The sequence below is a fragment of the Cynoglossus semilaevis genome, chromosome 7 (genome assembly GCF_000523025.1).
Source record: "Cynoglossus semilaevis isolate Cse_v1.0 chromosome 7, Cse_v1.0, whole genome shotgun sequence".
NCBI classification, from domain to species: Eukaryota; Metazoa; Chordata; class Actinopteri; order Pleuronectiformes; family Cynoglossidae; genus Cynoglossus; species Cynoglossus semilaevis.
Window position 1 is genome coordinate 1,040,001 of NC_024313.1, and position 25,334 is coordinate 1,065,334.

A 25,334-nucleotide genomic window follows, 5' to 3' on the forward strand; every position below is an offset into this window, starting at 1 on the left:
TCTCTCTCTCTCTCTCTATCTATCTATCTATCTATCTATCTATCTATCTATCTATCTATCTATCTATCTATCTATCTATCTATCTATCTATCTATCTATCTATCCATCCATCTATCTATCCATCCAACCCGCCATCCATCCATCCATCATCCATCCATCCATCCATCTATTTATTTATCTATCTATCTATCTATCTATCTATCTATCTATCTATCTATCTATCTATCTATCTATCTATCTATCTATCTATCTATCTATGTAGTGGGCTAGGTTAAAACCCCAAGCTGGCCAGTTTTGGCCCACGGGCCATATGTTTGACAGCTCTAATCTAAAGCATGCTACTTAAAATGTCAAGGTGGTGCATCAATAGTCCAAAGTCCTCCAAAAAGTCATTAAAATAAAGTTGTTCATAGATTTTTTTTTTAAATCCTGACACTAAACAAATGTGTAAATTAGCAACCGGAATGTAACTTAAATGTAATGAGAAATAACAAACATAAGTAAACGTAATAATAACAGAAAAAAAAAGCAAGTGACACCGTGGAGCCACATAGACACGACTAATGCTATATATCTGTTTTGAATAGAACAGAAAAAGTCTGAGGGTAAACAATTAGCAACACCGCTAACACCGAATAGATGACTCTTTTATCTTTTTATACCTGTAATGGTTGAGGGTTGGTTAATATTTAAATGTCAACAAGGGCTAAATCTGCGTGTCATCCAAGATCAAGGTGAAGTTCAAAGGGAGCTGTAATCACTATCGTTTAAGTCAGTGCCCTAGTGAGTGACCTGTTCCACATTATTTATGAACCACATAACCTTGGCTGCAGTTAGTAAACAACAGACCCAGTCGTTGAGTTTTATTTGGCCTGTGACTCGGGGGTAAATTTACACTCAAACATTTGTATAATTTGCAGGGTTTTTTGTTGTTGTTGTTCTTTGTTGTTGTTTATTCGTAACTATTTCTTGTTCAAAATATTTTTGCCTATTTTGAGCTACAGTGTTCCCTCTTCTATATCGCGGTTCTTCTTTCGCTCCCTCAGTACATCGCACATTTTTTTATTTTCCAATCTTGCTAGTTTTGCTATATCGCGGTATTTAACAGTAATTTTTTTTTCCATTATTTCTTTTTTTTCGTGATAAAAAAAAAGCATGAGCCAATCAGAGTGAGGAACAGAAAAGCATGCTCAATGCTGTCTTCGATCTCCTCTATGTAAACAAAGCTACCCGCGATGTCTTTTAGTTTATTTTTTTTGCTTTATTTTTACTGTTTCATTTTTTTTGTTAGAAAATGTTTTTTATCACGAAAATAATGAAAATATTGTACATTTAAAAAATACCGTAAAATACCACAATATAGCGAAACTCTCACGAGATTGAAATAAAACAAAAATCTGCAATGTGCTGAGAGAGTGAAAGGAGAACCGCAATAAAAGAGGGATTATTTTTCTACTGATTCCTTTTTTATTTTAAATAAAATGCCAAGATGTGGTTTACCTGTAGCTAACTATTAGTCGTATTTTGGTGAAGCATTTTGAAAGCTTTATTATAGCAAACTCATTAGGCGCTAAACGTTTAGCTTAGCCTTCTAATGAACTAAATACAATGTGCGAAATGAGAGAAAATCGAAATCAAATTGTCGTTTGTTATGATCATGCTGGTCTTTTACACCAGCCTAAATATTTACGCTGCATTTTCTAGACTTGAAGCCAATGTCAACAGTGTAGACCAGGCATGGGCAAACTAAGGCCCGGGGGGCCGGATGCGGCCCGTTAAGCTTTTTAATCCAACCCAACAAACTTTTCCAAATTATATAATTTATTTGTATTATCTTTATACTTCTGCCATTTCCTTGTAATAACCACGTTTTCCCAATAGATGGCGTAGAAAATGATAAAAGCCTTTATGCATAACTTTTACATGTCATTTATCTTAGTTCACACGAATGCTCCATCTATCTGCTCCTGACCTGGCCCCCTTGTTCAATTTTAGGGCAATTATGGCCCGCGAGTCAAAAAGTTAGCCGACGTCTGGTGTGGACTCTCCAAAGAAGTCTGGCTACACATCGTCTTCATGAAAACAAATAAAAAAAATGTTGCCCAAACACAGTTCCAAGGCACAGGTCACAAGTGTCAATCTTATTATATTTGCCCCGCGAGATCATAGCAAATGTGTATTAGGGCTGGCCTGCCAGTATATAGCCGCTATGTACTACTACTACTACTGTATTTGTAGTATTAGCATACCAAAAATGTTGACTGAAAAAATTAAATAAATCCTATTCTCAAAATATTATTATTTGTTATCGCTATGTTATAGAACCAGGATGACAAATCATGCAGTCCAGTGTTGCGTCACTGCCATTCTATTTTTTCAGCAATGTTTTCAATGTTAACATAATTCTGGAAATCCCAAGCGAGTGAGCTTGTTCCCTCACAAAAAAAAAAAGTCCCCTGGCAACGTGGAACGTGTTAACACCCTCATGTTACAAACGACAGCTCTGTATATACAGTATGTCTTGCTTCAAGCTATTTTTGGGGGCTCAAATTTGTTATTGTGTAGCTATGCGATCTCTTCTCGCTACTATTTTAGCTATTTTACTATAACCATTCACCCTGTCTGTTTTTACGAATCGGCTTGTTTGTGTCAGGCCCACGAGTCACAGCAGCCGGCCTTGAGGAATTAGCTTTTTTTTTTTTTTTTGCTTTTTTTAGTCAAATTCTCAATAAGTCAAAAAGAAATTTTTACCTTTCGCATGAGGATGAGCAGGAGGGAAAAGCGAAGCAGTCAAAAAGAGTTTTTTTTTTTTACCTTTCGTGCGAGGATGAGCAGGAGGGAAAAGCGAAGCAGCGATTGCATCTTTCATTGGGAGAAGGTCTGTGCGAGTTCCCGGGGAAGAAAGTGTGAGGAAAAAAAAAGGAGGCAGGATCATGGGAGAGTGAGAGAGGAATGGAGGAAAATTGGGACTGTCAGGGCGATGGGGACAAAGTGTCTCTGTGTCTCTTGTCTAAATACAACTTTCCCCACCCTACACATCCAGAGGAGAAATATTTGTCTTTAATTTTTTTTTTTTATGCCGTCCCAAGACTTCAAATCTATGTCTATTCCCAGTCAGTACACCTCACTTTTATTAACTAAACGACAGTTAAATTTATTCTCTACGTTTGAGCGGCTCCTACAAACCCCATCAGAGTATAAGTATATAATGGGAATTACTGTGCGCTTTCAGTCTACCCAGGACAAACCTGGAATTCATGTGCGGGGCAGCAGGCTCTAAATGCACTCACTGTATGTTGTTTGTTTAATCGGCTGCCAGGGCTGTAGCAGCTCTCTTAATGTGGACTGATGCGTTCGAGGTCGCATTCCATTATTATTTACCTTGAGTAAAGAGGTCCCTCTCACAGCCGACCCCCTCCTCCTACTCCACCTTCGGTACATGTATGCAAGGCCAACGCCCTTCACACAGACGGGAGAAACTCACTGCCTGTTTTTGTAGGTTCATACAGGGCCTGGAAATGCTTGGAAAGTTTGTTGTGACTTTTTTTTAAAGGTTTTTGAAAAAAATGCATTTGGAATAATCCAAAAAGTTCGAATCTGGAGTTGGAACTACTGGCCATAAAAAAAAATAAAAATTGAAAATTAAAAAAAAATAAATAAATATAAAAAAAATAAACAAAACTCATGTGGTTCCATAGTGTAGCAGTTGGCATGCCTGCCTTGGAAGTAGAGGGTTGTGGGTTCGATTCCCAAATGCTTTATTGTTAATCCTCCTCTTATAAGTCGCTTTCTACAAAAAAATTGTTAAATGGATAAATGTAAATGTATCAAAAATAAAATGAAAAGATTCCCAAAGTGGGGGTGTTTGCCCCCTTCAGGGTGTGTAGTGCCATTGCAGGGGGTGACTTAAAAAAAATTATATTCTTTTATTTTATTTTTTATTTACAGTTTTTAATTTGATGATATTTTTATTTTATTTGCTATTTTTGATTTTATTTATTATTTTTATTTAATTTTTTACTTAATTTTTATTTTTTGTAAATTTATTTTTTTTAAATGTAATATTGTTTTATTTTGGGGTTTTTTATTTTATGATTTTTTTATTATTTGAAATTGTATTAAAATGTATTTTATTTTATGATTTTTTCGCAACGAATTAATGAAACGTAACGCAGAATATTGTCCAAATGTTTAACAAGAAACTGATAAAAAACCATTGGTTGAAGGTGGTGTAAAATGAATATCTGATCATAATATTTCAAAGTAGGCTTTTTTTAAAATTCTCGCTGTCGTTTTTGCTGTCACCCATTCGATCTGCCCAACAGAGGAAGTTCAGGAACCATTATTTTACGTTACGTTATATTGCATTATTTACCATATTTTTAAAAAAAAAGTATTTCTTTCTTCAAATTCCATTCTTTTATTTCTTAAATTTTGACCTAGCCTCTAAATTTAGGTCGCTTTTTGCTGCAAAATTAGAAGCCAACTACCCGTGTTAAAGGTTAAACAGGCAATGAGACGACCACACCTTTGTCCAGACACAACATCAATAAAGCCAGCATCAGCGGGAACTTGAGGAATGCCCTGTGGAATGTCCTAATCCACATCTGTGGCCTGTGTGACCAAGGAGGAGCCAGAGGGCGGGGCTTGATAAAGAAGTGATTAGATGCAGGTATTTGTCTGTACTTTTCTGATACTGCTACTGATACTCAAGTATATGGATTATTGGGCTTCTGTTTTTGAGCTGGATTTCTCTATAACTAACTTAAAAGTGAGATCCACTTCAGTCCAACAAACTTTAACCAGATTGTGTTATTGATTTATAATCAAGTAAATACAATCATCTGATAGTAAATTTAATACTAACATAAACACAAACATGTACAAATTTTGTTTTCTTTCTTTCTTTTAATTCTATATTCTCTGCTACTGCATTTTCCTTCGCCTACAATTCATAATGTCATGTTACCTCCAGTCCCCACTCTCACTAAAGATTACAATGTCATCTGCAAACATCTTGATACTTTGAGCATTGTCTGACCACAGCTGTCAACCCGTCCATCACCGCTGCATATATGAATGGGCTTAAAACTAATTCCTATTGTAGGCCCAACCTCTGCTCTCAACTTTCGCTACCGTTCTCTTTCTTTGGGCCTACCCACATGTACGCACACAGCCATTCACAGACAGACATATGCTACTAGTATAACACAGTAGCCTACCAGAAAAGTCAATGATCGCTAGCAGCATGAACTTCGGTAGCTCGTAAAAATCCATAAATTAGCCGCATCGTTGTTTTCGCCGCAGGGTTCAAAGCGTGTGAAAAAAGTAGCGGCCAATAGTCCGGAACTTACTGTAGTTGTTTTCTTCCACCAAACTCTCTGTTAACCTGTCAACCTTCTTGCTCTTTAATTAATAATAACTTTTGGACATGATCAATGACTTGTTCTCTGGATTCAAAATCCCTCTGCATACCTTTGTCTCCCTAAGGAAACCCACCACCCCAAAGTTGTGGAATGCCTCGGGAAAGACCTACTTCATAATGGAATGTTATGACCCCACACAGCATGACACATACACGCTGGAGCCTTGCACTTAGTCAAAGAATACCAAACACCAGAGGATCTTCTTAGGCTCTGAGCTTAAAGGCTTCAACTGATATGTCCACTCTGAACCTGTCCCTCAGTGGATAGATGGATAGATGGATGGATGGATGGATGGATGGATAGACAGACAGACAGATAGATAAATAGATAGATAGATAGATAGATAGATAGACACAGTATATATTGCATATTGCATATATAAGCGAGGGATGGCTCGATCCAATTATCCGGATCGGTATCGATCCATTATTGCTCAAAGTTTCAGGATCAAACATTGACAAAAAAACAACTATAGCCTGTCCGATCCGATACCTAAGGCCCTAATGCTCAACTTAACTTTGCGTAACATGCCGGAAACGGAAAAAGAAGGTATTGGACAGTTATGGGTATCGGCAGAAAGTTTCAGTATCGGTATTGGTATCGGACATGGAAAAGTTGTATGAAGCCATCTCTAATAAAAAGCTGTGTTAGCGCTTACTTTAACAATTAGCGGAAAGGTCTAAAAATGTGGAATGTGTGGAAAATAGTAAAGTAAAAAGGGTAAAAAATTGAATAAAAAAATGTCCCAAAAATATACCGCCAAAAAAGTATAACTGAAAGTTTAAAGTAACATTTAAGAAAATTGCATTGGAAATACCTACAGTTGACCTGGAAAGTTGTTTCGAAGTAAAAAAAATAAATTAGGCCAACAACCTAATCTCTGGGACGGAAAGGTTTGTTTCAAAGGAATCTTAATGATTATTGAGTGAGGAGACAAGGGTCTCATCTGTCTGCCTTTGACTCCTCCTACTGAGGTTACCACCCTGGATGGCCACAGACTATTTTTCAAAGCAAAGGACATTTCAAGTGGGATTGTACCTGAGTAGACTTCTGGCACAGGATTTTTTTAAATTTTTTTTTGGTATATATACTGCAGAATCTTCAGCACCTGCTTTTGATGCGCATCAATGCACCATGCTAAAACTTAGCTTCGATGAAATTCTCTGCCATATTGGGGGCTTTGGGAAGTTTCAGAAAACTTTGTACGTATGGATCTGTCTACCTCAGATCTTTCTTGCATTCCACATGCTCGTCTCCATCTTCACTGCGGCAGTTCCTCCACATTCATGCCGCTCTATCAAGAACTCAACGGAATCCCAGGCTTCTTCCAACTTCAGCCTTGTCCCCGATGGACACCTTGTGTTGACTTGCTCTGCCTTGCTCAATTACAGCAGTGTGGTCAGGAGTCATTCTGGAAAGCCACGTGAGATCTGTGAAGGGGGCTGGGAGTACAGTACTGACACTTTTCAAAACACTGTTGTAACTGAGGTGAGTTACGCAAAGCATTTTCTATTTTCAGCTTTTGTCTGGGTTTATACGTCATTTTGCCAGGACGGTGAGACATTGGTGAGATGTGACGTCAAAGAGACAAATGGGTTTAGGTTAGTGAATGAAGTTGCCTCGCAGGTCAGGTTTGAGCCAGGTCTTATTTGCATTGGTGACAGACTTTCTGACAGATGGACCTAGGCAGGAATGTCTTAAGACAATATTATGACAGTAGAATCTGAGGTGATAGTAGGAGGCAGGTGACCCGAAACCCCTCCCCCCGAATTAAAATACTATTGAGAACCTGATAATATGCATTTTCTTATCTGTACAAACCACTTTATGACTTGCTGCCACCGGGTGACTGGGGGCTTGTTTATTGTCCAAGCATTACACCTCCCACATGAGCCATGTTGAGCTAAAGGCATTTTTATATAATGTATGTTTTGTACATTAGTACCTAAAAAAACACTACTTTTTTCACACTCTTTGAACCCTGCGGCTTAAACAACGATGCAGCTAATTTTTACGGGCTAACAAAGTTTATACCGCTAGCGATCAATGAGTTTTCTGGTAGGCTACTGTGTGTTATACTAGTAGCGTATACTGTATCTGTCTGTATGCGTACAAGACTGACCAGTAGCGAAAGTTGAGAACAGTTTGAGCCCTGTCATGTTGAAGTGTGAGTTGGTTATACATGAGCTGTTAAAACACTGTTTATGTTCCCAACTTCCCTGTTTCTGTTTACCTCTGCTGCTGATAAGCACAAAGTGAAGGGAGTTAGCCCCGGAGCTAAAGCTAGCTTCCGCCCTGGAGCAGATCATTAAGTCTCCCCTGTGCATTCCAACTACGGTCGGGGCGACTAAGCAGGAAAGAGTTAATGTGTAACCAGCCGTGTTACAGGCACTGTTTGGGAAAAAAAGCATTTATTTAATTAGTAGAGAAAAAAATCTTTCTGTGAAAATATCCCATGTTACAACGTGGACACCTGCGGCTTATAGAGAAGTGCGGCCTATATATGTACAATTATTTTTTTCCTTTTAAATTTAGTGGGTTCGGCTTATATTCAGGTGCACGGAAATTATGGTAATTCAATTTACACGTAATTTTACATCATTCTTTGCGAATAAATTAAATGAAGTAACAAAAATCTGAGGAGTCACTTTGGAACTGAGAGAGCCGGAATTCCCATCACTAACACAGGAAGGATGTACACTAAATAACGTGTCATAAAAAGCACAGAATTGTGTGCAATCAAAAGTAATGGAAGGCCGTTAACAAAATAAGAGTGTGGCGGGGGAGTAACATTGGGAGGCGCTCTTCGCAAGGTGATCTTTGTGAATATTCATTATTTGTAATTCTTTCATAAACAGAATTTAAATGTTTTGTTGTAGTTTTAAAATGTTGCCTAGCATGTACAAAAACCTCCGTCATCGTGCTATTTTTCGAGAGTTTCAAAGCAAAATTTGCGTCACGTTTGCTTTATATGTATTGTTGTGAAAATCATCGTACGAGTTTGGTCTAATGCAAGGGTGCAATTGATTATTATTCGTGCACTAGGTGGCAGCAACTCATACAGTGGTTTGTACGGACGAGCTTCTGAGGGCCACACAAAATGACTTTGTGGGCTGCATTTGGCCCCCGGGCCTTGCACTACTTTTGCAATGCATGCATTACAATGCATTATGAAACTTTGTTTTCCTTTTGTCGGTGCTGATGTAGTGGGACTTAGTTTGTGATCGTTCCAACATGAACAACATTGGCTCATCAATCTACATGTTCGGACTCCTCGTCGGGGCTATATTGTTTGGACCCTTAGCTGATAAGTAAGAGACCCTCTCAAAAATTTGAAATCAAATCATGAATCGTACATTTTTTGGACCACAGGAAATGTCCTTATTTTCCAGGTACGGTCGCAGGATCATCATCCTTATCAGTCTGGCTCTCCAGACTGTGTGCGGAGTTGGAGCCGCTTTCGCTCCTAACTTTTACATCTATACTGCCCTTCGCTTCCTGGTTGGACTGTCAGTGTCTGGAGTCATAATAAATGCTTTTGTTCTTGGTGGGTTCACACACACACACAGACACTACATCAGTACTCATCGCAATACTTTCATCTAAGCAAAAAAGAAAAAGGGCTAAGTTTGAACTTTATTGATCCCTCACCGGGGAAATTATCGTAATTTCCGATCCGAAGTTATAATTAAAAAGCAAGAAGGTCGACAGGTTAACAGAGATTTTGGTGGAAAGAGAGTGATATTGTTCATCACTCTGTGTCAGGTTAAGAAACTTAAGAAACTTCGCTGCATGATCTTTATTAAATGCTTTTTAAGCTCCCGCAAGCCACACGCATTGACTTGACGGGCCCTATTTGGCCCACGGGCCTTGAGTTTGACACATGTTGCAAAAAGTCTATAAAATTGTATGTTACAGAATGTGTGAATATGCGACCCCAAATTTGAATTTGATGTCTCCTACAGGCACAGAATGGACGGGAGCTAAGCAGAGGATGCTGGCTGGTATAATCACTGACTACAGCTTTGGATTTGGGTACGTTCTCCTAGCTGGCGTTGCTTATCTCATCAGAGACTGGCGAAAACTTCAGCTGGCAATATCTGCTCCTGGATTCTTCTTCCTTTTCTACATTTGGTTAGTGGATAATTGTCAAATTTAGCTACAAATTTAGCTTTTTTTATGGAAGCATTAATTAGCAAGTGTACTGTTTACCTATCAATGTGGCTTACCGTACCCCTCATTTTAGGGTGTTGCCAAAGTCTGCTCGCTGGTTGTTGGCCAGTGACAGGACTACAGAAGCGTGGGAGCTGATCCAGAGAGCCGCACGTGTCAATGGGAAGGACTTCTCCTTAGATGTGGAGATGTGTCAGGTATGTCCAGACCAGCGATTTGTTTATTGGTGACAAAGAACAGCTATCTATCATCTATCTATCTATCTATCTATCTATCTATCTATCTATCTATCTATCTATCTATCGATCTATCGATCTATTGATCAAACAAATATAAGTTATTGGTAAATGAGAGAAAACTACACCATTACTGTAAAAACAATATGCTTTAAACCCCACTCCTCCATCCTTTTGAAGGTAACTACATCTTATCATAACTTTAGATTTAGTTTTAAAAAATGGGATATATCACAGCTGTTTTGTTATATCGATAAACCTTTTTTACGTAAAATCCTTTTGGTCTGTGTACCAGTAGACTGCCGAAAGAGTCCTCTGCTCCCTAGGGGTGGATTCAATGTAGAGGACACATTTATTTGTGTGTCTTTGGATTTACAGTGATCAATATGGCTGACTCCACTTGGCCTTTTACTTTGTTTTTCTACTGCTTATATTTTTAAATTCCGAGACCAGAGGGAAGACAAAGCACAATGGTAAAGGGACATAATTCAGAGAAACTGGTCGAGATCACCACAACGTGCTACTGCATACGTATGCATTATTTGCGTGGTAGAGCTCGTCACAATATGCTACTGCATACGTATGCATTATTTGCACTTATAAATGACTGTGTTCCTTTCTGTATCACTAGCTCTCAAAGAAGGAAGAGAAAACTCTGCGTCAGAAACAGTATACATGTTTTGATCTATTTCGAACCCCCAAAATGAGGAGGCAGTCTCTAATTCTTTTTTATCTGTGGTAAGTATCAGCTTAATTCTTTATTTTCCTATTTTTAATTTTTTTCCATTTGATTCCCATATCATATCATATTATATTATTTAAACTTTATAACCTGTTTATATAATTGGTTTAGTGGCATTCAACGTGAAACATTACCAAAGTCAATGTTAAACATCCGTGACATGTGTCACGGATGGTACAGGGGCGATCTCTAGTGGTAGGCAGAGGAATCTGATTTCAATAAGCTAAAAGGTTTTATTTTGGCTCCTGGTTTTCGGAGGGGTACTAATTGTAAAAAAAAAAGTATATATGTAAAACGTCTATATATATTCAGCTCAATTTCCTCTGCATACCACTAGAAAGCGCTCCTGTATCATCCATGACACATACTTTTGTTTAACATTGACTTTTGTAATATATGTGTATGTATATACTGTATATATGTATGTATGTATATATATATTTATATACACTACCAGTCAAAAGATTTAGAACACCCTAATTTTTCCAGTTGTTTATTGTGATTCAAGTCGTGTTAGCCCAATAAATAGCTTGAAATTGTACAAAGGTAAGTACTGAACAGCCAGAGGTTAAAAAAAAGGATTGGTTGCCCAAAACCGAAAACTCATGTACATTTCAGAATTATACAAAAAGGCCATTTTCAGGGAGCACGAAGTGGGTTAATAATTTATAGCTGTTCTGCAGCAATGAAGGTTTCCAAAGTCTCCAACTTTTGATTACTTACAACCCCCTCTGTCTGCATAAAAGCAGTGTTGGAACACACTGTGGTACCAGACCCTCATGAGCATCAGGTGAACAGAATTGTACTGCAGAAAGTAGTGTGTTGCTACAAAAATGGCGAGAAAAAGGCTATTAACAATGAAAGAGAAACAGACCGTCATAACACTTAAAAATGTAGGTCTTTCCTACAGGGAAATTACAAAGAACGTCAAGGTGTCAGTGAGTACAGTTTTTTTCACCATCACAAGGCACTCTGGGGGAAACTGTGACAGGAAGTGGTCTGGCCACAATTGAATTTCTGAGAGTTAGCCTTAAGTTAGCTTCAAGCACCGCTTAATAGTGGTCGTATGCAAGTCTCAGTTTCAACTGTGAAGAGAAGACTTCGGGCTGCAGGTTTGACAGGACAAGTTGCAGCTAAAAAAGCCATTGCTAAGATGTCAGAATAAGACAAAGAGGCTCTCCTGGGCTACCAAACACGGCAATTGGACTACTGAAGACTGGAAGAAGGTATTATGGACTGATGAATCGAAATTTCAAATCTTCGGTTCATCACGCAGGATCTTTGTACGCCGTCAAGTAGGCAAGAGGATGGTTCCACAGTGTTTGACATCAACTGTTGAACATGGAGGAGGAAGTGTAATGGCCCTGGGCTGTTTTGCTGGATGTGGCGGTTTGGACCCAGAGGCAATGTTGCTGTAATTGGTGTGGAACCCCAGGGTTCACCTCCGGGGCAAGATCAAATCCCGTTTAGGGCTGTTGGTACCTTCCAGTGGACTCACCACCCGCAGGAAGGTTTAGCGGGGTTGGTACGCGGCAGTGTGATTTGGGTGGCGGTCATGGAGACTGCCGACCCTGCGACCCAATAACGGAAAAGCGGATGAAAATGGATGCAGGGTCGGTGACTTATACAGAGTGAGCGGCACCCTGAACCAAAACGACTACCACAGCATTCTGCAGCGCCATGCAATACCCTCTGGTATGCGCCTAGTTGGTCAGAGGTTCATCCTACAGCAAGATAATGACCCAAAACACAAGTCCAAGCTATGTATATATATATACATATATAAATATACAGTATATAGGAGGTGGGACTAATCCAGTTAATCCTTCATTTTCACTAATCCAAAAGATGCTTTACATTAAGTAAGATATTTTATATAAAAATGTTTATTGAGTGTTGTCACTAGACCGACAGACAGACCATAGATCTACTATGGTCTGTCACTCAACATCTCGGACTTTGGGATGAACATCTACCTGACCCAGATGATCTTTGGCCTGATTGAGGTTCTGGCACGCACCATTATTTTGTTCACTCTTAATTACTCCCGCAAAATCTCACAGATAGCCTTTTTGGCTGCAGAGGGCACCGCTTGTCTGCTAAGCATCTTCACCCCCACAGGTAGGAGACTCTTTAGGAATTTGCCCTTATAATATTAATCCAACATTTTATTAATTCTCTAGTAGAAACTTTAATCGCAAAACATAACAAGCAATTAATGAAACAATATTATTATATTTACTTTTTATAATTTATGAGACTAAATGATTGCCCTTTTTTCCAGTTGCATGAGGATAAAAAAAAAAGCGCAACTTACAGGAATAGCAGATACTGGTACAAAAGCCTAGAGTACCCTCTAGTGGCTGTCAGTGTGAAAATAACAAACATGTAAAGTTTCAGTGGTACAGGAGTAGCAGATACTGGTACATAAGCCTAGAGTGCCCTCTGGCGACTGTGGTGTGAAAATATGTATATTTCAATATAAAAGTTTCACCTGAATATATGTTGCAAACCCAGCAAAAGGATAAAAAAAGTGCGACTTATACTCTGAAAAACACTTTATGTCTCTATTAAATTTATTAATTAACTTTTGACACTCTGTTTTCACTCTAGATTTACACATTTATCAAGACAATCCTTGCCATGGTTGGGAAGTTTGGAATCACAGCCCCTTTTTCCATTATTTACGTTTACTCAGCTGAGGTTTTTCCCACTGTCGTTAGGTAGGTTAACCTTAAGTCTAGAGTGCCCTGTAGCAGCTGTCAGTGATTAGGTAGGTTAACCTTTACCAGAATCTCTCTGTTTCTACTCTAGCTATACTTCTCATACATAATCTTTTTCGTGGTCATAATACATAAGTCTATTTTTCCCTTCGTTCTTCACTTTGTAGACAAAATGGAATTGGCATGGCCTCTATGTGTGCTAGAATCGGAGGCGTCCTGGCACCTCTGATGTTCTTTCTAAGGCACATCAGCCTTGAGGCTCCCATGGTGGTCTGTGGAATATGCCCATTACTGGGCGCTGCCCTTACAGTGCTGCTACCCGAGACAGCCAATAGGCCACTACTTGACACTATCGAAGAAGTAGAGGGAAGCGACGTCAGGTCTTGAACGCTCATCCCTTTCGATTTGTACACCAATGTTACAGTTTAACATTAAGTGTCTTGTTTCATATTTCAGCAAATTGACTGACTCTTTCTGGATCAAATGAAACAACAAAGGGATGGACTGACAAACACAAGCTGCATAACCACTGTGAATGTTGTTACGTTCTACAAGTCAGTAGTCTTCAAGTTACACCTGTGGATTCATTGTTGAAGTGCGAGATACCTTCGTGTTCCTGAATGGCATGAGGACGGCTTTTCGGAAAGAATGAATACATTCTCAGTGACAAGGTGGCCGACCCCATGTTTTGATTTGTTGACGATCCCTATGAGCACTACTTTGTCTGGCTTTTCCCCAGACATTGCTTTGTTCAATAATTAATTTATGGTTCATTGTATGAACGTGCGCATTTCTAATGTTTAGATTGGATGGTCTAACATAGCTTTAATATGTATATATGTGTTAAACCTGTGTAACTTATAACTATATAAGTCTATATCAAAAATTAGGGAACTAGAGTAACTCTTTTTAGCAACTATTTTTACTGTTAAGTAAAATGAATATGGCATGTATAATATTTTGTCTTTTTTAATGGTTGATTGTGAGTTAAAACTGGGTTGCTGTGCTATATTTGGTGGGTCAAGAGACCAAGCTAACTTGTACTGTAATTCAACCCATAGTTGTTTTCTAATGGGTATTGGCAGAAATAAAAAATATTTTTTCACATTTTTAGATACCAGTGATAAAGTTTCCTATATACATTTTAGGCCATATATGTAATTTCTAGCATGAATGCGACGCTTTGTCGGACCTCCTCGAGCTTTTATTTTGTTACTTCCGGTTACCGGTAGTGTAAATCTGCATATTAGCTTGAATGTTTAGTTTTACCCGAAATATTTAGATTTAACATTAAAATTCAGATTTATTATTTAGATATACGATTTAACATTTAGATTTAACTATTTTATATATTCCCAAGTTAACAAATATTGTTGTAAATGTGCTGAAAAGTGACTTTTAAAAAGTCACATTCAGCACATTCTCAAATATTGCTTGACGCTAAATGTAACAAAATGCTGCTATAATTTTCAGTATAAACCGCTTTACAAACGGCGTCCCATAGACCTATTTCGTGTTTTTATTATTCACATTATTTTGACAATAACAATAATTGCTCATTGGCTCAGAATACACGTACAGGAAAATTAAGTTTTTTTTTTTAAATAAAAGCTTTTATTTTCATGTTTATGTCAAATGAGGGCAACGAAAACCTTTTCTATACATTTTTACTTGTTCGGTGCTTTCACATCTCGGTTTTGGTCGGAACATTTCCGAAGGCACGTGAAGGCAGCAGCAGTTGTATGCCATCACTTGCTGCAGCCGAGGCTACGGCACAGCAGCAGCAGAATTGAACATCATCATCATCAGCTACTGTGCTCAACATACACATCGCTTGCCTTTTTGTTCATTTGTAGTGCAATGGAACGCTGCTCTTCGGATAATTGACCGCCTCTAAACTGGTGAGAGACGTCGTTATCATGTGTTTCCTCTTTGTTGTATGTCGCTACCAAACACTGAAATGAATATATTTATTTTCTTTCGTGCCTTACGGCCGTCATTGTTTTTACGTTTTGTTTTGTTTTTTTGACGTAACCGCCTGTTAGCTAGTTAGCATTCCTTAGTGTTCTTAAATATGTCGCAATTCGAACGAGGCTTTGTAAAATTAAAGGTCACATTTCAGAAATATATTTTGGGTGTGGGTTCGTGTGTGTTTGTGTTTTTTTTAAAAATAATTATTTTGTAATTATCACCATGTCCTCTTTTACATGTATTATTTTTGCTGGGCTTCTTCCTTTTTCTTCTCATGTCAAATGTATTTACTATCTCTGTGAATTGTGTCTAAATCATCTCGCTGACCTTGTCTCGCAGACTCCATCTCCAAGCAGTTTAACCTTAAATGTTACTCAGAGGTGCTCTTTTCATATCCTGTTCATCGAGGAAACTCAAAAAGAAAAACTCTAGGTCAGGGGTGTCAAACTCATATTCACAGGGGGCAGTGGGCTAAAATTAAAAATTTCGGGCCGAACTCAATATTTACTGAAAAATTGACTGGAATTGTGCATGTTTTCCATTCTCTTCAGATATGTTGAATATGTTGAATTTTTTTTCATATGGAAAAAAAAATGAAGTTTTACGTAAACATTGAATCTAGAACAACGAAAGCTTAATGATATAAACACACAAGAAATTAAATTTGAAACAAAACACACATCAGTGGTATTTGTTTGTTATTATGTCTCTGACTGTCTCTAGCCTTTTTATTGTAAATCTTTTCTCAGGCCAACAGCAAAACAACCAACCAAAAATGTATGTTCTCTATGGTCTTTAACTCTACATCCTCTACTCGAGTCTTAAGGACAGTCTTGCTTTTTCAATCTTATCAATTTTCTAACTGTTCATTATTTTTATTACAATCCCAGGTACTTGAACTCTTCCACCTTGACCAGCTTTACTATTTGCCATATCACCTTTAGACCTGTCTCACTCCAGGTCTAAACAGCCTTAAGCACCCTCCTATCTTCCTGGCCTTCTTTCTGTCCTGTCTCCCGAACATTGAAAACATCCATCTTCCTTCCTCGCCATCATGTCTACCATCTCCGTGCCTTTGCCATTCATTATCTTACATTTAATGTCCCTACTCTGACCTCTAAACTCCTCCATGTCCTCTCATCATTCACTGCCTCCTAAAAACGTTCCCCCTTTTTTTCGATTTTTGTCTTTGACAAGTGGTTTGCAAACACTTTTGGCCGTGCAACCCCCTTTCCTATATCCCAACCGGTTTGACGCATCACCAATTTTCCACATCTTTGAAGAAAAAAAAAAAGCCTGTTGAAATGACTAGAACACACCCACATATATTTTGTTATTTACACATATTTATCGTTTGGGAAAAAAAAAAACGCTTAACTCTAAACCGCCATCTACATTTTTAACTCGCGTGTGTGTCAAACTTACGCACGCCAAATTTGGCCCACAAGATCATATCAAATGAGTATTACAGTCGGCCTGCTTGTATATAGCCACTATACACTGCCAGGTTTGTAGTATTAGCAGTGTACGCGCTATATAATAGTGCATACATTTTTGGTTGTTTAGTTGTTGGCCTGTGTAAAGATTTACATTAAAAAGGTAATCCTACATATTTTACCTTATTTCAAATTTATTTTCCCATGTGTGTGGAAATTAGTAATGTGTGTGTCACATTACTAATTTGTTCCGTAGCATTTATTTTTAGTTATGCAAATGAGGCAGTATATACCTTTTGGTACGGGAAGACAATTGTTAATGACACCTCTGCATGTTTTGTTTCATAGTGATCTTCCTCATTCATAATAAATGGATATAAATAGATTTGCTAAACATAAATAGAGTAAAATATATATATGTGTGTGTGTTTTATTGGACTTTTTTTGCTTTCATAAATCATTCATGGTGGAAAGAATTTGTCTTTTTTCACACGAAAATTGATGGAAAAAAACTCTTTAATGTCAATGGCAAACAATTACTTTTCTTTATGTATTTTTATTTCATTAACATTACTTTGTAGAACTCTGTTTTCACTTTGACATGAAAGAGTTTGACAGCCATGCACCCAGTCGCACAGATGCCAAAAGCCTCAGCTAAATAAGACGAAAAACAAATCTGTATCTATGCTTTTCACAATTTTTACAGCATCCAGGCCATTATCTCCGTATGTTCACATTGACCCCAGTTGTATAATAATCAGAGCTTGTTGCAATGATATTTTAGCAAGATAAGCAGACACACATATTTGGAGTGTTACACCACATCCTGTTGGTATTTAATGTAGAGGTTGTTCTTAGCTAGTAGCAGTGTGGTGTTGCACTCGCTTTGCAAACCTGCAGGCTGACAGTACACCCACAAGTACCAAAAGCACCGTTTGTTCACTTTATTTTACTTTCCATGTTTTGTCATGTAGATCCATTAATCATCATCAAACTCTGTCTATATTTCCCTGCCTGAACCCCTATTTTCATTAACTGACATCATCATCAAACTCTGTCTATATTTATTTATTAGTGCCTGAACCCCTATTTTCATTAACTGAAAAATAACAATCCAACAATGTCAGATTGTGATGACAGAATTAGTTCTTTTCTCCTGCTACCTCCGGCAACAGCAACTATCTTTGTAGCAGCAGCAACAGCAGCAGAGACTGTTTAGACAGTACGCCTGTTCAACCAATAGTCACTCTTTGTGTACGTTGTGTAGTGTCTAACACTTAGTATAAGAACATCCGAAGTGGTGCTTTCCAAGCTACTCTTGTTTCAGTTTTTCTTACTGTATATAAAAGGAGTTACATTAAGTACAACTATTGTTTCAGTGTAGCTTGATACCATGGAAGCATTTTAACTTACTTACAAACTTCAACCTCAGATTATGTAATTACCAGAAGGTGGAAAAGTACAAAAAATGTAATTAGGTAAAAGTATCTTTACTTGAATTATACTCAAGTAAAAGTAAAAGTTACTTATATACTTCAGATTGCTTGGGACAAGAATGGACAAGTCATGCATCCAGTCTGTAACTTGGTGTTGTTAATCAACAATTCAAATACAAATGGCAGTAGTTGAGAATTCTACGAGTCCATTTGACACATATACATTTGAAAACAGAGAACTGGCTGAGATATCGCCAAGGATTTCCTTCGCTTTCTAAAGCTTCCACGGCAGCACTTGCTTGACAATCCTCCACCTCCATTTTTTGTTCCACACCAGCCATCATCCAATGACAGGCTAGAGCAGGGGTCACCAACGTGGTGCCCTGGGGCACCTGGTAGCTCCCATGGACTACCTAAGGCGCCCGCAGGCGTTGGGCTAGAGATCAAAATGGTCAATGTTACTGTTACTGTGCTTTTTGAATCAGTTCCACTTGCAGTGACATTCAAATGGGTGCAATGATGATGGTAGGAAGACTGTCTACTATTGTATGTCCCAGAACTTATTATTATTACATTGTTCAAGAAGTCTGTGTCAAACAAGTAGCTCTTGGTATTGCTAAGTGCCCTTGAAGTAGCCCTCAGTTTCAAAAAGGTTGGTGACCTCCTGGGCTAGACCCTGTCTCTTAGTCATTGTTTACTGGCTATATTAAAATACTGAGAAATCTGCTTGCGCACGCCCACAGAATTTTCCTACAGTTATATATATAAAAGTAAAATACTTGGGTCGAGATGTACCTGTAAAAGAAATGACCCTTTTCCCAAAACTAATTAAAAAATTACTAATTACTCACAAAATGCACTCAATTACAGTAACATGAGTAAATGTAATATGTTACTTTCCACCTCTGGTAATTACTGTGATAGCAAGTAGTGATAGCATTTAGTTCTTGCTTTTAAGCAAAAGTCAACCAGCATTTCCGAGTGGGTCCTGCAGTTGTGGGAGGTAGGCTAAAAGTGCGAGAAAACCTAGTGAACATATGTGAGTTTCATCAACCATTCTCCAGGCACTGACTGGAAAGTATCTACAAATAAGATGTCGTGACCAACCAAGCATCAGCAAGATTTTTTGCTGAAGCCGAAAAACACATCTGTCTTGTGATCTTTGCATGGACTTTTGTTTAATGGTTTGAAATTTTTGGTGAGAAATTGCTTTATCACACTGTATACATCAAGTGTCAAACTCAAGGCACAGGGGCAAAATGCAGCCCGTCAATTTTGTGTGGCCTTGTAAGTATTTAATGAAGTCCATGCAGCAGAGTTGTTATTTAATAAAGTCCATGCAGTAGAGTTGCTTAACCTGATTTTTTTTTTTTCCTACACAACAATGATCAATATTTGTAACTTTTTTTTTTTTACTACACAACAATGATCAATATTTGTAACTTAAATAATAATCAATTGCATAAACATGTATTAATACATTATGGAGTAGTTTCATCTATACAGTCTTCCATTTACAACAGGCCCTTCAAGGGGAACTGTATTGCTGATGTCGCCCCCTGGTGAATATGAGTTTGACACCCCTGGTATACACTATACCTCACTTGCATTCACAGCTGTTATCCTGGTTATAATGTACAAAAACATTACACATATACAAGATTATATCCAAGATGTATATTGGCCTAGTTTTTTTGTAGTTAGCTTCACACAAAATTAAAAACATATTAAAGGATTGTATACCATTATATATACAAGAGAAATTCTATATAGACGTATTGATATATTAATTGAGTGTAAACTGTAAATTTACAAATAACAAACAGGTGTTTCTCTTCTGGTTGCATGAAGGACACAACTTTAGTAATTATGAATGTTCAGATTGTGCAAAAATCGTTTGAAACTTCAGCTTCAGACGATTTGTTCTGTGCAAAACCATTTGAGCTTGTTTTTAAGAGAAGTGAACGAATAACAGAAATTCCATAGTAGCTATATTTTCAACCCAATGTAACCAAAAGTGCATGGCAATTATATGCCGATTGATAGCATGATTTTCTGCAATTTATCACAAATAATTATAATTACACGCATAATTTGTTTTGCAATGCCAACAAATCGGGTCAGTCATGACAGTAGCTATTACATGAATATTGTTTTGTAAATCTAAACTGAAGTATTAATTTAATCAAACCAACTGTAAAAGCTACTCATCTGATCTGATAGTGTATATTTTCCTGTCAACAAATGTATCTGCTACCCACATTTATAGTCTATCAACTGTTAACAGCCGTGGCTGTAATTAATTTATTTCCCCACTAGATGGCGATGGTAAACGATATCGAGCCATACAAACCACGCAGTTTGCGGGTACTGCTCAAAATGCCCTCTGTAAAACGTGGGGCTGTATAATCAGGGTGTCCTCTGCATATAGGGATGAATAAAAGAAAGTTATAATGAATGAATAGTACAACGCTGTGCCACTTTACAATGAATGAGACGCACTGTGTGGTGCTGGAAGAATTGTCTCTGCCTCCAAACAGAGGGCTGATTACAGAAAAAAAAAAGTGATGTCTGTGGAGAGAACATGGTGAAGTGGTAGCCTTTAGCAACGTGATTAGCTCAGGCCTCTGCGTGTGCTTATCTCAACCCTTCTAACGGTTTGTATTTGGTTCTGTTCTTGGCCTTTCACAGAGTCTATATAATGGGCTGTGTACAATGCAAGGATAAAGAGGAGACCAAACATACAGCTGACGGAAATATTGGCGTCTCCCAGGAACTGGGCTATCAGTATGGGGCCAACCCTGCAACACAGCAGTACCTTAACTTTGGGGTCACCGCAGTACCCAACTACAACAACTTTAGCACCCCTGTTGGGCAGGGGTTGGCGGTTTTTGGAGGGGTCAGCACTTCCTCACACACTGGAACTCTGAGGACCCGCGGTGGGACAGGTGAAGTGATGGACATAGGTTGTTGGGAACAGTCTATGGTCATGTGTACACTGCTGTCTATCTATCCGTCCATCTAGCTAGCTAGCTAGCTATCTCTATCTGTCTCTCTATCTATATATCTATCTCTCTATCTATCTTTCTCTCTCTCTCTCTCTATCTATCTTTCTCTCTCTCTCTCTCACTCTCTATCTATCTATCCATCTATCTCTATTCATCTAGATAGCTAGCTATCTCTAGCTGTCTCTCTATCTATCTTTCTCTCTCTCTCTCTATATCTCTCTCTCTCTCTATATCTCTCTCTCTCTCTTTCTCTCTCTCTCTCTATCTCTCTATCTAGCTATCTAGCTCCCTCTCTCTCTCTCTCTTTCTCTCTCTATCTATCTTTCTCTCTCTCTCTCTTTCTCTCTCTCTCTCTATATCTCTCTCTCTCTCTCTATCTATCTTTCTCTCTCTCTCTCTATCTATCTCTCTATCTGTCTATCTATCTATCTATCTATATCTCTCTCGCTCTCTCTCTCTCTCACTCTCTATCTATCTATCCATCTATCTCTATTCATCTAGATAGCTAGCTATCTCTATCTATCTCTCTATCTATCTCTGTATCCATTGATATAACACATAAAACAAATTATTTTATGTTTTTGGCAGGCCCAGTCTGTGGTTCTGAATTCTCAGGTTCTATTTTTAAATTTCAGTTCTGTTTTATTGCCCTTACAGGAGTCACCCTTTTCGTGGCTCTTTATGATTACGAGGCGCGGACAGAAGATGACCTCAGCTTCGGGAAAGGAGAAAAGTTCCAGATTATCAACAGCACGTAAGTACTGGACCTGCAGTTGGCTCAGGAGGAAGGCTACTTATAATCATCACACGGTGATCATTTCCCTGAAAAATATAATTTCCTGTTTTTTTTCTTTTTTTTAAAAAACCTGGAAAAAATATATATGTATATTTATGTATAAATATATATACATATATATTTGCCATAACTGCCAACTGCCATAGCAATCCAAAGATGTCTCAGTGGGTTTTTTTGTAACTTGGGAAAAATCCTCAGATTCGTATTCACACTCTCTTTAAAAAGTGCAATACTGCCATCTACCTTCTGCCAGTCAGCAGTGCAGTCTACAGGGGAAAAAAGGCTGGGATTTGGGTTTGAACACTAAAATAATTTTTAAAATTATTTCATCGCTAATGGGGAAAACGTGGAATGTAGTACAGTAGTTTTGGGACATTTAAGGATCCCAAGAAATGCATTTGGAACTAAAGACATTTTAGAAAGAACTCGGAGATTTGTCCTTTTTGTACTTTAAAGGGAACTGATTTTCATGCAGGCATTCAGTAGTCTGTTAAATTCGATTTCATCAAGCAAGGTTTTTTTTCCTCTGTCCTCTAGAGAAGGCGACTGGTGGGACGCTCGCTCTCTCACCACTGGTTGTAGCGGCTACACTGTTTTTCATGCAGGCATTCAATAGTCTATTAAATGTGATTTTATCTAAGCAAGGTTTTTTTTTTCCCTCTCTCTCCTAGTGAAGGCGACTGGTGGGACGCTCGCTCTCTCACCACTGGTTGTAGCGGCTACATTCCCAGTAATTATGTGGCTCCAGTGGACTCCATCCAGGCTGAGGAGTAAGTTGTGCAGAGGTCAAAAACCGAACAGGACATGTATATCTTGGTACATGTATAGTCTGATTAAACATTTCGTTCTTTTCCATGTCTGCAGCTGGTACTTTGGTAAACTGGGTCGCAAAGACGCTGAGAGACAGCTGCTGTCCACAGGCAACAAGAGAGGAACGTATCTGATCAGAGAGAGTGAAACAACTAAGGGTAAATCCATAAACACTAACGACCAGGGGTGTGTGTGGGGGTGTGTGTTTTAACGTGATCCATAAAGAAGAAGAAGAAGAAGAAAAAAATACCGGGACACACTTGCCTAATGTTTGACTGTAAGAATCCATAAGGATTTACCGGCAAACATATAAACTGTAATAAAGCACTTGCAGCCAAATGACATTAAACCATGTCATTTATTGGCACGATGAACAGTTAACCATCACGTCCTGTCTTTTAGGAATCTGAATCATTTCGCTTTTATCCAAAGCGACGTACAATTTGAGTCAGTCAATCAGCAATCAAGCTACTGTAAACATAGTACAGTTATAGTCATAGTAGGTCGGAGTAAGAACAAAAAAAAAAGAAAAAAAATAAACCTTTGTGTGAAACATCTCTGCTTTGCTGTAAAAAAAAAGAAAGTAGATTAACAACTATGCTGAGCAGACGATAGAACCAGTATATCACCGAAACTGCGGAACTATCGACACTGAGTACTTTTTGGCTTCTGTCTCCCTGACACGTGAAAAAAATGTGTTAAAATTTGATATTACAGTAAACCCTTGTTTTTCGCGATGAAAAAAAATAGTGTTAAAATTTGATATATATATTTTTTTTAATCTTTTGCTGTTTATGTTTACTGTTTATGACACATCATACGGCTGTTTGTCCTCCAGGTGCATTCTCCTTGTCCGTACGAGACTGGGACGATATCAAGGGCGACCATGTCAAACATTACAAGATCCGCAAGCTGGACAGCGGCGGCTATTACATCAGCACAAGGGCTCAGTTTGAGACCTTGCAGCAGCTTGTTCAGCACTATTCAGGTACGTTATCCAAGCGATACATACAGCAACGGTGTAAAGCAGTGCTTCTCAAATAGTGGGGCGGGACCCTGGAGGATGGTTCGGGGAGGGGCTTCCAATGGAATATGGCATGTTGGATAAGTATAAGTGTACCACTGCTGTAATGCTTGAATGATAACAAGCCTCCAGCCACAAGGTGGCAGCAACTCATACAATGGGTTGTATAAAAATAAGACATATTATCAGGTTCTCAGTAGGATTTCAATTCTCGAGGGTGTGGGTCGGGGGTGGTGTTGTTGTCTCTTAAACAATTATGAATTAATTTAGAAAAATTTTTACCCATGGCAACATTTTACTTGCCCACTTCCTGCAGACCTCACAACCCCGAGGAGCAGGGTTGCAGCAGGCTGTTTTAATGGTAACAGAAGTGAGGAACAGTAAGTCCTACCCGAGACTGCCATCTAATGGCGAGACTATGTAACTGCAATCTTAAATTTTTCCACAGATTGTTGTAACAGTAGAGTATAAATATTGCAGTGTGCAGCTCTGTCAATGTATTCACTCTCTGTTGATAACATACTTTAATGATGAAAGTATGAAATCATCAGCATATTTTTTTTTATTTTTCTCTACTACATTTTTCTCTACTTTCCCAGTACAGTTGGGCTTACATTCGCGTTGTCTTCTTTGAGCTGTGTCTTCCTTTTCCTGTTTTACTTGACATGCGTTCTGCTTCTACTTGTCCGCTCCTGTGAAGCAGTCTAACCCCGTCTCCCCGCCAGCCAAGGTGGTATTCAAACCTTGGTCCCCTGAGTACAAGCTCAATCCTCTACCACCATCAGGACACGGGCTTCCCTGAGGTTGGAGGAAATACAACAGTGTTTTTCCTGAATGTTGGAACCATCGGAACAACTCATGGTGCATTAAATCCCACTGTTATATTTCCAACCTTCCTCCCTTTTGTTTGTTTTAAAAAAAATCTTCTTAAACACTTGCAAAACACTAATACTGTGTTGTACGCTGTATTCTTCTTTATAGTCAGTAGGGGGCTCAGTTTCTCTAGCAAAAATGTAGAATTCTGAACAACATTGCTAAAGCTTATATGTATGTATATACAGTATGTATATATGTATATATATATTTATGTATACATATATAAATATATACATATATACATATATAGTTTTACTATAAATAGGAGATACAGTTAGAAATGAGGGATTTTAACTGGAGAACACCATTTTTAGAACCACTGTTGTTCTACATCAGGGCGTGTCAAACTCATTTTCACTGAGAGCCACATCAGCAATACTGTTCCCCTTGAAGGAAGACTGTATAGATAGATACAAAAATGTATTTAATTTTTACTAATTTACTTCATTCAAAGAAAGTCCAGTCATATCCATTTACTTTCTTTATTTAAAGATAATCTGACAATATTTTAAAATAACAGCTCATTCAAGTGGCACATTGGCCCAGAGGCAATGTTTGTCTCTGTCATTGGTGTGGAACCCCAGGGTTCACATTCTGTGCAAGTTTGAATCCCGGTTAGGGAGGTTGGTACATTCCAGTGGACTCACCACCTGCAGGAAGGGTTAGGGACGGTGCAA

General features: G+C 38.3%; 3 protein-coding genes across 5 annotated transcripts in view; 2 read left to right on the top strand and 1 right to left on the bottom strand.

Moving 5' to 3' along the window:
* The window catches only part of ccn6 (cellular communication network factor 6), an 11,760-nt gene extending 8,148 nt beyond the window's left edge, over window positions 1-3,612 (bottom strand). For both annotated transcript variants that reach the window (XM_008312649.3, XM_008312648.3), the window contains exon 1: window positions 2,815-3,612. In XM_008312649.3, coding sequence (XP_008310871.1) covers window positions 2,815-2,862 — 48 coding nt within the window. In that variant the 5' untranslated portion in view covers window positions 2,863-3,612. The remainder of the gene's footprint in view (window positions 1-2,814) is intronic.
* A 2,217-nt stretch (window positions 3,613-5,829) lies between these two features.
* On the top strand, window positions 5,830-14,513 carry LOC103380642 (solute carrier family 22 member 13). The gene is given in 12 exon segments (XM_025056945.1): window positions 5,830-6,914; window positions 8,634-8,737; window positions 8,819-8,973; window positions 9,392-9,560; window positions 9,673-9,796; window positions 10,467-10,577; window positions 11,368-11,379; window positions 12,503-12,698; window positions 12,926-12,942; window positions 13,209-13,300; window positions 13,468-13,680; window positions 13,757-14,513. Coding segments are annotated over 12 exon segments (1,725 nt in total). The 5' UTR covers window positions 5,830-6,413; the 3' UTR covers window positions 13,788-14,513.
* Window positions 14,514-15,044: 531 nt separating this feature from the next.
* fynb (FYN proto-oncogene, Src family tyrosine kinase b) overlaps window positions 15,045-25,334 on the top strand; it is an 18,797-nt gene continuing 8,507 nt past the window's right edge. For both annotated transcript variants that reach the window (XM_025056944.1, XM_008312650.3), the window contains exons 1-6: window positions 15,045-15,201; window positions 20,835-21,091; window positions 21,809-21,905; window positions 22,619-22,717; window positions 22,812-22,915; window positions 23,596-23,745. In XM_025056944.1, the coding sequence (XP_024912712.1) occupies window positions 20,845-21,091; window positions 21,809-21,905; window positions 22,619-22,717; window positions 22,812-22,915; window positions 23,596-23,745 (697 nt within the window). In that variant the 5' untranslated portion in view covers window positions 15,045-15,201; window positions 20,835-20,844. The remainder of the gene's footprint in view (window positions 15,202-20,834; window positions 21,092-21,808; window positions 21,906-22,618; window positions 22,718-22,811; window positions 22,916-23,595; window positions 23,746-25,334) is intronic.